We start from the raw sequence: 11,326 nt of genomic DNA, 5'->3' as shown, positions 1-11,326 counted from the left end.
TTATGATTTTCCTTCCCTTAATAAGAGGCTCCAGGGCAACATAAGATTATTTGTCCATACATGTTCAACCTTTTGGTCCAGATGACTGCTGCAATGCCAAAGGCCTTGAAGGGGCCAAGCCAAAGGGAGGATGCAAGTTCTTTTTAAACCAGACACTGGATTCCCTTCAACTTTTTTAACTTATGACCTTCTCAGCTGTTGGCTCAAGTGTTTAACAGGCACTAGGCCAGGACAAAAGCAACAGACTATCCGAGCAACTCCCTACCCAGTCTACAGGCATTTAGCGGTCGCAAAAATACACAACGTGATACTCGGAACCTTCATCCGTGAGCGGGAGAGGCTTGCAGTTGAGCTGCAACAGATCACGTTTCTGATGGATGTGGAACATTGCATTGTTAAACGACACACTTGCACACACAGCTTTCTAATGCATTACAGAAACTATAAGTAACACCTCCCAGGAAAAAAAGACACTACTGGAAGAGCATTGTTCAGAGTGTTCTAAATTAAAAACAAACAGTGCAGAAAATTAACAGTACAACAATACTTCACGCTGCTTGTTTGTTCATAGGGGGCCGTGACTTAGCATGTATTTATATAGATGCAGCGATTAAAGGGGGGGCAGGGGGGATTTATCTTTTAAAACGTTTAACATATTGCGAAATAAAATTGGTTAAGTATTGAAAATTCAAAGTATCAGGCCACATAAAACCAAAAGCAAAAAACAGCTGTAAAGAATAGATTTTATTACAAAAAGTAAATTGAAGGTAAATTGAAGGTATGCAAACTGCCACATTTCATCATCAGCCCATTCATTGTCGCTAAAATAACTGGTCACATTTCTTCCTGCATATGATGTTCATAATTTGCCTTAATTACAAATTCAAAGTAGGGATTGGATCTTAGGTTGCCAAGTTCCACTGCTTGCAGTAGGTCTTTCACTTCTGGTAAATATTCCCTTAGTGGCACTCCTGTAACATAAATATACCCTAGTTATGGATTACATACATAGATTTCTTCGCAAAATATGATTTCAGCAGGCAGCATGGATTATTAATGATCAACATGCAGTAAATCCAACCTTTGCAGAGGGCGACATACAAGACCACTTACCTTACATTCATGACAAAGTAATGTGGCGTCATGCATAGTATGCTCTAATCAGTTCTGTGAAAAACATAATTTGTGCCAAAGGGAAGGCTGCAGATGCATTGCTGCAACACTAGCAACTAAATGCCAGATTGAATGGGTGCACAAAGAGTACAATTTGTTATAAGAGGGAGGAGATAAGTGAAATGAAGCTGCCAGATGGAACCAGGATGCTACAAAATGCATCACTTTTGTTGGCTTACCATAATCCAGTCCACAAGTGTGTTCTCCAAGACTACAAAACAGATGGAATATCCCTCTGTATCACGTAAATAACATTGTATTTTGCAATCTGCTAGGGAAAATGTTCATTTTTGCTGCCTTTTAGCCTCACTGTGTGTCTCCTAGTCTTTTTGCTGTAATTTTTGTGTCTTTCCCTTCGATTTTGAATACATTATTTTTTTAGTTTGGGCTATTTGGTGTCGCTTGCCTCACCTATAAGTCAAAACTACTGCATTTCAGTACAGATAGGGAGAAATGTCATATGAGGAGGGACACGCAGCTTGTAGGTGTTTGGTTATTTGCCCACCCATTGACTGTCCATGGCCATTCCCATCCAGTTCCTGCCACTACTGGTGGAATAAAAATGTCTGTTAGGGAGAAATCCCATTTATGGCTAATTTCCCTCACCAGCGAGTCCCTCAGCAGCTTTGCTGGATTTCTGGGGTTTGTTTTTTCCACCTGGTAAGAGTGTGAGCCCTTTTCCCACTCTTACATGCGTTTTGCCATGTATATTTCTACTGTTGGTGTGATTTTGGGCTCTGGAGCTACACCACTCCATGAGCCCCACTTTTTGTGTGCGTTATATAGCACCTTCAGTGCAGTTACACAGGGTTGCCTTTGAGTCTTCCCACTGACTCCATCTTTCTGGGGCTGACTACTGTCCCCCAGAAACAGCTAAAGTTGCCATTTACTTTATGTAGTCATTTAAACTGCAGACCCAATACACCCCCATCTTACATGGAGTATTGGAAGGGGTTAATTCCTACTCCCTTTTGCCTGTGCCTCTTGGAGCTTTGTTTTGCTCCCTTAACACTAAGACTTGGCTGGTGGCAGTGGTATCTACCCTATCTTTTCTACCGCGATTATACACATAAACGTGGTACTGTTTTAGGCTATTATATTACCCTCGGACATAAACCTGCTTGACCAAATACTCTTTCTTTTGGCTCTGGTCGGGTTTAGTCACCATTTCTTTGTGTTCATATCCTTCAGGTGTTTTACTTTGCACGGCAAACCAGGTCTGTCTTCTTTGTTCGCCGACCTTTGGCGGGCTTCTACGAAGAAGCCCTCCTGTGGCGTCTGGGTGTCTAGGTGGGCTGAATGTGAGGGAGGGGTTTAGTCACCCCTTGCACATGGTCTCCTTGGAGACCCAAGTCGCACTTTGTGTCCATTGGCTGGAGGGGATGTCCGGGCTGGACAACCCCTTGCTGTGTGATCGACAGCCGGGCTGTGTGAATGGGGGATTTTTGCATAAAAGGCAGGACTCTTGGGCTGGAATTCAGAGTCGCCACTGGAACTACAAGAACCCAAGAGAAGCGGAGAAGAAGACGGCTGCTGCAACTCCCGAGTCCCAGTGAAGCCCTGCTGCAGTCCTGAGCTATCTACCCTACAACGACAGGCGATCTAGTCTGGAGTCTTCTTCCCTTGAGCCTGGTGGGATCAACCAGCTAACCTTTCTACAGCCAGAGAATCCTCTCCTGGGTCGAAATCGCTGCACAAAGCTGTAGTAGTCCGGATAGCCATCAGAAGAGCCCTCTCCTGTTTTAAAGGAGCGCACCTTTTATTCACGGTTGCTTTTGCTGCTGCTGGCCTCACCCTGGGTAGTGCAGATCGCTCCAGACGTCGTCCTCCTTGTCCCCACGACTGAAGCTTCAGGAACCGTGGGTCTGCAGGAACTACAGGGAACAACTGCCGTGGCACCAGCTTTCTTCATACGAATAAGGTACTGTGCACATTTGGTCGTTCTCCACGTCCGACCTTGAGAAATCGGGGTGGACCCGTTTCTTACCCAAGGCTTGTCCTTTCTTCCTTCCCTCTTATAACTTTTGCCTCCCTTTGACAATATCCAAGTACTCCTGGCATCGTTCATCTCGAACTGTTCTAAACGTGTGATCCTCGGCAACAGAGCCCTGCTCCATTTGACACTGGCGCAGGCCTATTGACTTTATCTGCATTTTTTTAACACGTCCTCTGATTTTTATCCCCTTTGCCATGGTTTTTATTCAAAGTGCTAAGTGTGTTTGACTACGGTTAAATTGCTTCCCGTGGGTACGCTTTTCTTTCGTAAGACCAAACTGTCATTACTGTCAAAAAGTGAGCGTTTCTTAACCCCCAGTAACGTCTTTTGTTTCACAACACCGGTCTGTCAAATCCTAAGGTACTTACCTTGAATTGTCCTAAACCAAGGGAATTGGTTGTGTGTAGTATATTTAAAAGTGTGGTTCTGTTTAATAGAAGTTTAGTGTTTTGTGAACAGATGGTTTAAAAATAAATGTACATATATTTTTTAACCAGAAACCTTGAGTCAGTGTTTGCTTGAGTCACAGTAATTGTAGTCCTTTGTGTAATTCCTATTACTGCTCATTTGCTCTTGAGATAAGTCTGGCTGCTCCGCTACTGCTACCACTATAACTGTGCAGTACAGGCTTGTAACAAAGGTGAAATTGTACTGCCACTTGTAGACTTAATCACCTGTAGTGTTCCCTAAAGGTACTGCAGAGGATTCTGCCTAACAATGTCTTAACCAGGTCTGACGTCAGTGCACTCTGCGTGTTCTTCACTGAAATCTTGTTCAAACAAGCACTGGCAAAGCCAACAGTTTTGGATTGTGTACAAGTATGAGCCATTTGCCAGGAAATGCTATTAGATGCTCAGGTACTCACCATTTTGCACCGGCTACCCTCACTGACAGTTAACACCATTATAGCTTTGCCTTTCAAGTGCCTTTCGCAGGCCTCCACAAAAGACCAGACTATTGGCATTGCCAATGATTGTTTTGAAAAAACCTTGCTTACCACTGTAACTCAACATTGTATGTGACGTCCTAGTAGTTACTATGGCTGCTAGGGCCACGTTTACCCTTGTACGCCCTTTTCATATTCCTTGGTGAGTCCTCTCACCCCAGAAGTGTGTTTGTTGCAGGGAGGTGGCAGTGTTTTTCTAAATTACATGGTAAGCATTGTGTGCCACCTTTTGTACTGCAAGGTAGCCTAGTGTTAGAGTCTGGTAGCTAAAATGACTACCTGCAGCCCAAACCACTGGCATTCTTGTTCATCTTGCGTTTGCATGTTGCCAGGAAGACCATAGATGGAAATTGGATTTCACAGGATCTGGCCACAGCCCACAAGGTTGGGCTGATCAAACAGAAATGTTTCAGGCTGATTATGGTGTCTGCCAGACAGCCTAATTCACAGCCCTGTTTCAACTTCACAAATAAGAGTTTGCCGGCCCACGGAGGACGATAGGATCTTCATCTGGAACCTTTGTTGATCCAGTCTATCAATCTTGAACTAAAACCCTGCATCACATTGACCAGTGGAAGACTTAAATGAGATTTCCCTCCCCCTTGAATTACTGTGGAACAGTGTATTCACACTTCTTCACGACTTGCTAGCTCTCCCCTGAATCATTTTTAGGACATCTGATCATAAGTAGAAACTCCTTTGGTGCCACAACCAAGGTGGTGTTGTGTGCCTGCTCTAGTTTGTGTTGACGACTCCTTCAAGTGACATTTAGGCAGTGCTCCTGCTGTCCTGAATGAGCTGGCTGCTGAGTCACCTCTGACCCTTTACATGGGTCTCCCGAAATTTGCAGCAGTACTGTTGTCTCTGCTTTGCCCCTTCATCATTGTGTGGTGCCAAGAAGAGGCTGCTGTTCTGACTTGGACCCTGAAGACTTGACTCAGACACATTCCAGTGGCATTAGGTCAGAACTACCTGTACAGCAACGACCACGTGGCCTCTGTGCAGCAGTCTTCAGTTTGTGGACTCATCCCCAGGTCCATATCAAACTCATTGATTGTCCGTTGTTGGGTTACTAGGGTGCATTTCCATACCCCTTTTGTCTGCCCAATGACTGCAGCATTTCTACATGTATTGAGACCCTGTGCAGCAGCCATCCTTCTCCTCACTTTTGGTCCTAAAACCTGCCTAGGGTTGTAGATTCCTTCTAGTCTACTCAGGTGGATGGCTGCCTTCTTTCCACAGAAACCTGTATGTGAGAACATGCCTCTGGTGGAACCATAAGCACAGCTTAAGTACTTTCTTTGTCCCGTTGATCCCAACGGGACTAAGTCTCTGACAAACTCCCTAACAGTAACTTAAAACTTTACTTACCATAATGGAACACGTGTTCAGAGACTTGGTTTGGAATTTTTAAGACTGTTGGTTACATTTTAGATACTGAACTTAGCTTTTTAAGGCTGTGTTTTTCATTTAACTCTTTCTCCCACTTTAAAACTGCAACTAGTGTGAAATATTGTGCTGACTGATGAGGCTGTATTGCTTGCGTTTTAAAGTGTTCTGTCCTCTTTCAGCACTTTCACTGTTTTATAAGTGTACATGCCACTTTAACTGAATGCACAATGATTTCTACAATAGAGTAGAACAAATTCCTTACCGCTCTGTAATTTTCTTTCGGATCGAGGCTCTCTAGCGCCAACTGCATTTGGAAGCTTTTTTTTGCCACCATGGGACGTAGCGTAGCTCTGCATCTGCAATGCGCTCCACGCTGCACTGGGGTCAGTATATATTAAGCCTCCATTGTCCTATGACCTCAGTTCACCAGTTTGTCCCTAGCACTCAGTCACTGGGAGACAGCAGGACAGATATGGTGTACACGCTATCTGCCACGAGGGGCATGTTGACACTATCAGCAAGAGGGGCAGGTTCGGAGGGCAATAAGGAATCAGTAGAAGGAACGTTCATCAGAAAGAACATTACCAAGCAGAAAGTAGTTTGTTTTTTAATGGATTCCTTCCTCCCACAGATTACTCAAGTGGGATAGACTCCCAAAGCAATATGTAGACCTGGAGGAGGGAGAAGAGCGAGGGACATTGCCCTTTATCATAAAACCTGGAGAGCTGCTTGATTGAACCAAGCATCCTGCCCTGACTAGGAGTCCAAGCAGCAATTTGGCAAAGGTGTGCAGCAAGGCCCATAGGACCGCTTGGCAAATACCCACACCAGGAACCCCTCTACCCTAAGACCTCAGGTTGATTGCACCCAGAAACTGTCAGGTGCATCCTTCTCAGCCCAATTTAAGCATTCCAAAATGCAGAGGATGATCCCCCTTAACCCGGTCTGTTTAGTCACAATTCTGCCAGCATGAGCACCAGCACACCCCACAAAAAGCAGGTCATTTTTCCAGTCATCTCTCGTAGGAGCTGAGGGACCACAGCAAGTCCAGCTGATGGAATCACTACAGCATCTTAAAAGGGCGTGACTAATGTACTCTTAGTCCATAGTCCCCTTTCCTCCATACTATATGGGCGTCCCTCGCGAGGGACAGGAGACGGAACCTTTTTCACCAGAAAACATCTTCCCCTTTCAATTTAGAGGTGCGCGGGGGCATGGCCCTGGGAGCATGCGCTCGCCTGACTCCGCCCAGCGGCGCCACTCCTCAGTCCTCATTGACGCGTCAACAATGATAGGCATTGACTAATGAAACCAGTACTTTTAGGGGGGAGGATTGTGGGACGTATGGAGGAAAGGGGACTATGGACTAAATGATAAGTTACTCACCGTAGTGACTAACGTACCCTTAATCCATAGTTCCCTTTCCTCCATACTGTATGGGTGTCCCTTGCAAGGGACGGAAGCTTTTTCACCAGAAAAAATCTTCTTCCCCTTTAAATTTAGAGGCGCACGGGGGCACGGCCCAGGGAGCATGCGCTGCCCTGACTCCGCCCTCACACCTCAGTCCCCATTGACGCGTAGACAATAGATTCAACATTGCCTAATGACACCAGTATTATTAGGGGGGAGGTTGGTGGGACGTATGGAGGAAAGGGGAATATGGACTAAGAGTACGTTAGTCACTACGGTGAGTAACTTATAATTACTCTTACGTCCCGTCCCCTTTCCGCCATACTGTGTGGGCGATTAAAACTGATTGTAGCCCCAGGGTGGAGAGGAGCCCCTCCTTAAGCAAATAGGTTCCTGAGAACCGCCTGTCCGAAAGCCGCATCAGATCTAGAGTCAGCATCCAAACAGTAATGCTTGCAGAAAGCCGAGGGATAGGCCCAGGTGGCCGCCCTGCTTATGACTTGCCAAGGGACAAGGCGCTGGAATGAGATGGCCGTTGCCTTGCCCCGATTGTGTGGGCATGCATGTTGGCCGGGAGCGGCTTGTGCTGCCCCTCATATGCTTCTTTGATGGCAGAGATCATCCAGCGGGATATGGAAGCCTTAGAGGCCTGATAGCCTGGCCTAGAGCTGCCGAAAGTGAAACAGGGAGTCTCACTTGCGGAAGCCTTTGGTCTTGTCCAAGTAGAATTTTAGGGCACGCCTGACATCCAGGCAGTGCAGAACTCTCTGTGCTTCGTCCTTGGGATCAGGAAAGAACATAGGAAGGACTATCTCCTCGTTCAAGTGAAATACAGATGGAACATTGGGCCGAAATGTGGGTTGCGTCCGCATGACTACCTTGTCTCTGTGAAAAGTGGTATATGGTTCAGAGGCGACCAGTGCCAGAACCTCGCTGACTCTGCGAGCTGAGGTAAGACCGACTAGTAAGGCCGTCTTGATGGTGACCAGCCTAATGTCTACGGACGCCATTGGCTCGAATGGCTTGTGTGCCAGGCCGCCCAATACTATATTAAGGTCCCACACCGGGTGCGTTCTCTTGACGAGTGGGTAGAGCCTGGAGAGAGCAGTCAGGTGTTTCTTGACGATAGGGTTGGAGGAGGAAAAGATGCCTTCCTCCGAATTCCTGTAAGCCCCAATCGCTATGAGGTATGTACGGCAGGTGTCTGTACGCCCGAGTGAGCGAGGTGCGCCGAAAAGGAGAGCACGTCGTCTAAATTTCAGGCCAAGGGGTCAATTCCCTTGGAGTCTGCCTAGTGGCAGAATCTGGTCCATTTGCCCTTGTACTGGGCCCTGGTGGCTTTGCTCCTGGCGCCCTGTATGATTTCCAGATTGGCCTGAGAGAGGCTAAGGTGCAGAAGCGTTACCTGCTCAGGTACCATGCTGTGAGGGCTAGTTTCCGTGGCGTGGGGGGGATGATCCTGCCCCCCTGCTGTGCCAGAAGGTGTGCTGGACCCGTCGGGAGGTGTATCGGAGGCACTTCCGAGAGGATAAGAAGCTCTGAAAACCATGGTCTGGCCGGCCACCATGGAGCAATCAGAATGATGCAGAGTCGGTGCGACTCCTTAATCTTGCAAATTACCGTGTGGATCAGGAGGGTGGGCGGAAAGGCGTAGCCCTTCATGCCGGTCCACTGGAGGTAAAATGCGTCGCCGAGAGATCCGGGGACCTGACCCTGCCAGGATGCAAACTGGGGGCACTTTTTGTTGCACCAGGTGGCAAAGAGATCCACTTGGGGAGGACCCCACTTGTTGAAAATCTCCTGAATGACAATTTCGTTTAGCTGCCACTCGCAATTGTCCGTTCCCAGCCTGCTGAGCATGTACGCTTCCAGGTTGGATTCCCCCGGGAGGTGGACTGCCGAGAGGAACATTTTGTTTTCCAAGGCCCATTCCCACATGCTGATCGCCAGTCTGCACAGAGGAGGGGATCTGGTGCCTCCCTGCTTGTTGACGTAGTACATGCTGGTCGAGTTGTCTGGATGAGGACAACCTTGCCCTTGAGAAGTGGTAGGAATGCTCTGAGCGCTAGCCAGATGGCGTTCAGCTCCAACCAATTGATGTGGTATTCCTGCTCCTGTAGAGTCCAGGTGCCGTGGACCGAGAGGTCATCCAGGGTGGCTCCCCAGCCCTCGAATGAAGAGTCTGTGGTGATGGTGGCCTGCGGAGAAGGTGGCCGGAAGGGCTTGTCCATCCGTAGGTTGCAGTCCCTGGACCACCAAGTTGGGTCCGGGTGGAGAGATAGAGGAAGGTTGATCATTTCGGATTGAGAGTCCTGCTCCTGACTCCGTGAGGCTGCGAAGTGCAGCTGAATCCTTCTCATCCTTAGTCTTGTGTGGGGGACGGCTAGCAGCACCGCCGCTAGTAGACCAAGGAGATGTGATACCACCAAGCCGAGGTCACCTCTCTGCTGAGGAAGTGGAAGGTGGCCCTCTTGATGGCCGAGATCTCGTCTTCCGTCGGGAAGACCCTCTCGGAGCACGTGTCCCAAATGAGTCCCAGGAACGTCAGAGTCTGCATAGGGAGCAGCTGCGACTTCTTGAGGTTGAGCGAGAAGCCCAGGCCATGCAGTGTGTTCATAAGGGCATGGGAGGAGTGGTGGACCGCCCCCAGAGATGTAGCCCTGACGAGCCAGTCGTCGAGGTATAGCTAGATGTGGAGGCCCTGCTCCCTGAGGAGGACCGCTACCGTGTTCATGAGTCTGGTAAAGACCCTGGGGGCCGAGTTGAGGCCAAACGGGAGGACCTTGTATTGGAAATGGTAACCCATGATCCTGAACTGTAGTAAAGAACGATGGGGCTGCCAAATCGGGACGTGCAGGTACGTGTCCTTCAGGTGTAGGGAGCACATCCAGTCTCCCTTGTCCAATGTCTCCGTTATAAAAGCTGGCGTAACCATCTTGAACTTTTGCAGGGGTAAGGAGAGGTTGAGGGTGGAAAGGTCCAGCACAACTCTCAGGCCCGCCTGGTTCTTCTTCTGAATGGTGAAAATCCTGGAGTAAAAGCCCAAGCCTCGCTGGGAGGGTGGAATTTCCTCCACTGCCTGGCTCTCTACGAGCGACCGGATCTCTGACAAAAGAGTTGCTGTCCCAAGCTGTGGGAGTGGAGGGGAGGAGAGGCTGGGATGGGTAGGCGGGGCCCCGTGTATACTACGGAGAGGATCCAAGGGTCCGCGAAATTCTGGTGCCAGAAATGTGCATGGATAGCAAGCCTGCCCCCCACTGGAGACACGTGAACCCGAAGGGGCATGTCATGCCTTCTTTCCCGCTGAGGCTGAGGAGGGGGACTAAAAAAGCTCTTACACCCCCACCCCCTTTTTTGTTGTTTGCACGGGCTCTGAGACGGCGAGCGGTCCGGCTGCCTGGATCTACATTCCTGGAAGCCATGGAACCCTCCATATGTACGACCCTTCTCTGAGCGCTGCAGACATTGGGTGCAAGATTTGTGCGCTGTCTTTGTAAGAATGGACAAAGATTTTGCAGTTTGTGAGCTGTTCTTCTTGTCCAGCTCTTCATCCATAGAGGAGTGGAAGGCCCCCCCCCCGCGCCGGAACGGTAGATCTAGAATGCGCTCCTGGACGTCCAGGTTAAATTTCGTTGCCCAGAGCCAGGCTGTGTGCCTCATGTCAGTGGCAATGCAGATGGCTCGGCCGGAGGTATCACTATGCGCCAAAGTGGATTCCATGAGGTCGTGTGCCAAAAGCTTGGCCTCCGCTAGCCCCGCCTTGAAGCGTGATTGGCATTGGGAGGTGAGTTCCGGGAGGAAGTCTGCAATTTCCTGGCATAACCGTTGGTTGGCGGCAGCCAGACGCAGGTGCAGGGAGGCGTTGGAGTAGATCTTCTTGCCTTAAGCCTCCAAGATCTTCTCCTCCTTGCCTAGTAGTACTGCAGAGGAGGAGGCTGAGGACGACTGAGGCTTGGAGTAAAGTGATGCTGCAACGATCACTGAGGAGTGTGGCTGAGTATGGGTGGGGAGCAAGAGTGCGTCCCCCGCCATCTGCCTGTACTTGGCGTCCACGCGTCGGTTGACCGGCTGGACAAAGTGGGGCTTGAGCCAACCCTTCTTGGCCAGGGAGACTACATCAGTTTGCAGTGGAATCCCCGTGTTGGCAGAGGGGCGTCTTGTGAGGACTTCAGCCAGAACCCCCTCTGCCGGCTGTTCAACCTCGGGCTGAGGGAGGCCTAGGTACTCCGCCAGTCTAGCAGCGGAGCCAGAGGAGGAGGTGGCTGCACCGGGGTCAGGGAGCCCGATGGAGGAGTCTGTGGTGCCGCTAGCATTGCAGGGAGGACTTCCCTGACTGCGTCCTTGATGATAACCCCCATCTGAGGAGACCTCATGAGGCCGAGGAATTTATCGAAGAGCCTCTCCTCAGT

General features: G+C 49.2%; 1 protein-coding gene across 2 annotated transcripts in view; it reads right to left on the bottom strand.

Moving 5' to 3' along the window:
• Positions 1-729: 729 nt before the first annotated feature.
• Positions 730-11,326, bottom strand: part of NUP133 (nucleoporin 133) — a 1,444,728-nt gene continuing 1,434,131 nt past the window's right edge. For both annotated transcript variants that reach the window (XM_069606929.1, XM_069606930.1), the window contains one exon: positions 730-971. In XM_069606929.1, the coding sequence (XP_069463030.1) occupies positions 835-971 (137 nt within the window). In that variant the 3' untranslated portion in view covers positions 730-834. The remainder of the gene's footprint in view (positions 972-11,326) is intronic.

This window comes from Ambystoma mexicanum, chromosome 4p (genome assembly GCF_040938575.1).
Source record: "Ambystoma mexicanum isolate Mex_15411 chromosome 4p, UKY_AmexF1_1, whole genome shotgun sequence".
NCBI classification, from domain to species: domain Eukaryota; kingdom Metazoa; phylum Chordata; class Amphibia; order Caudata; family Ambystomatidae; genus Ambystoma; species Ambystoma mexicanum.
This window is presented reverse-complemented; position numbering and strand designations above follow the sequence as displayed.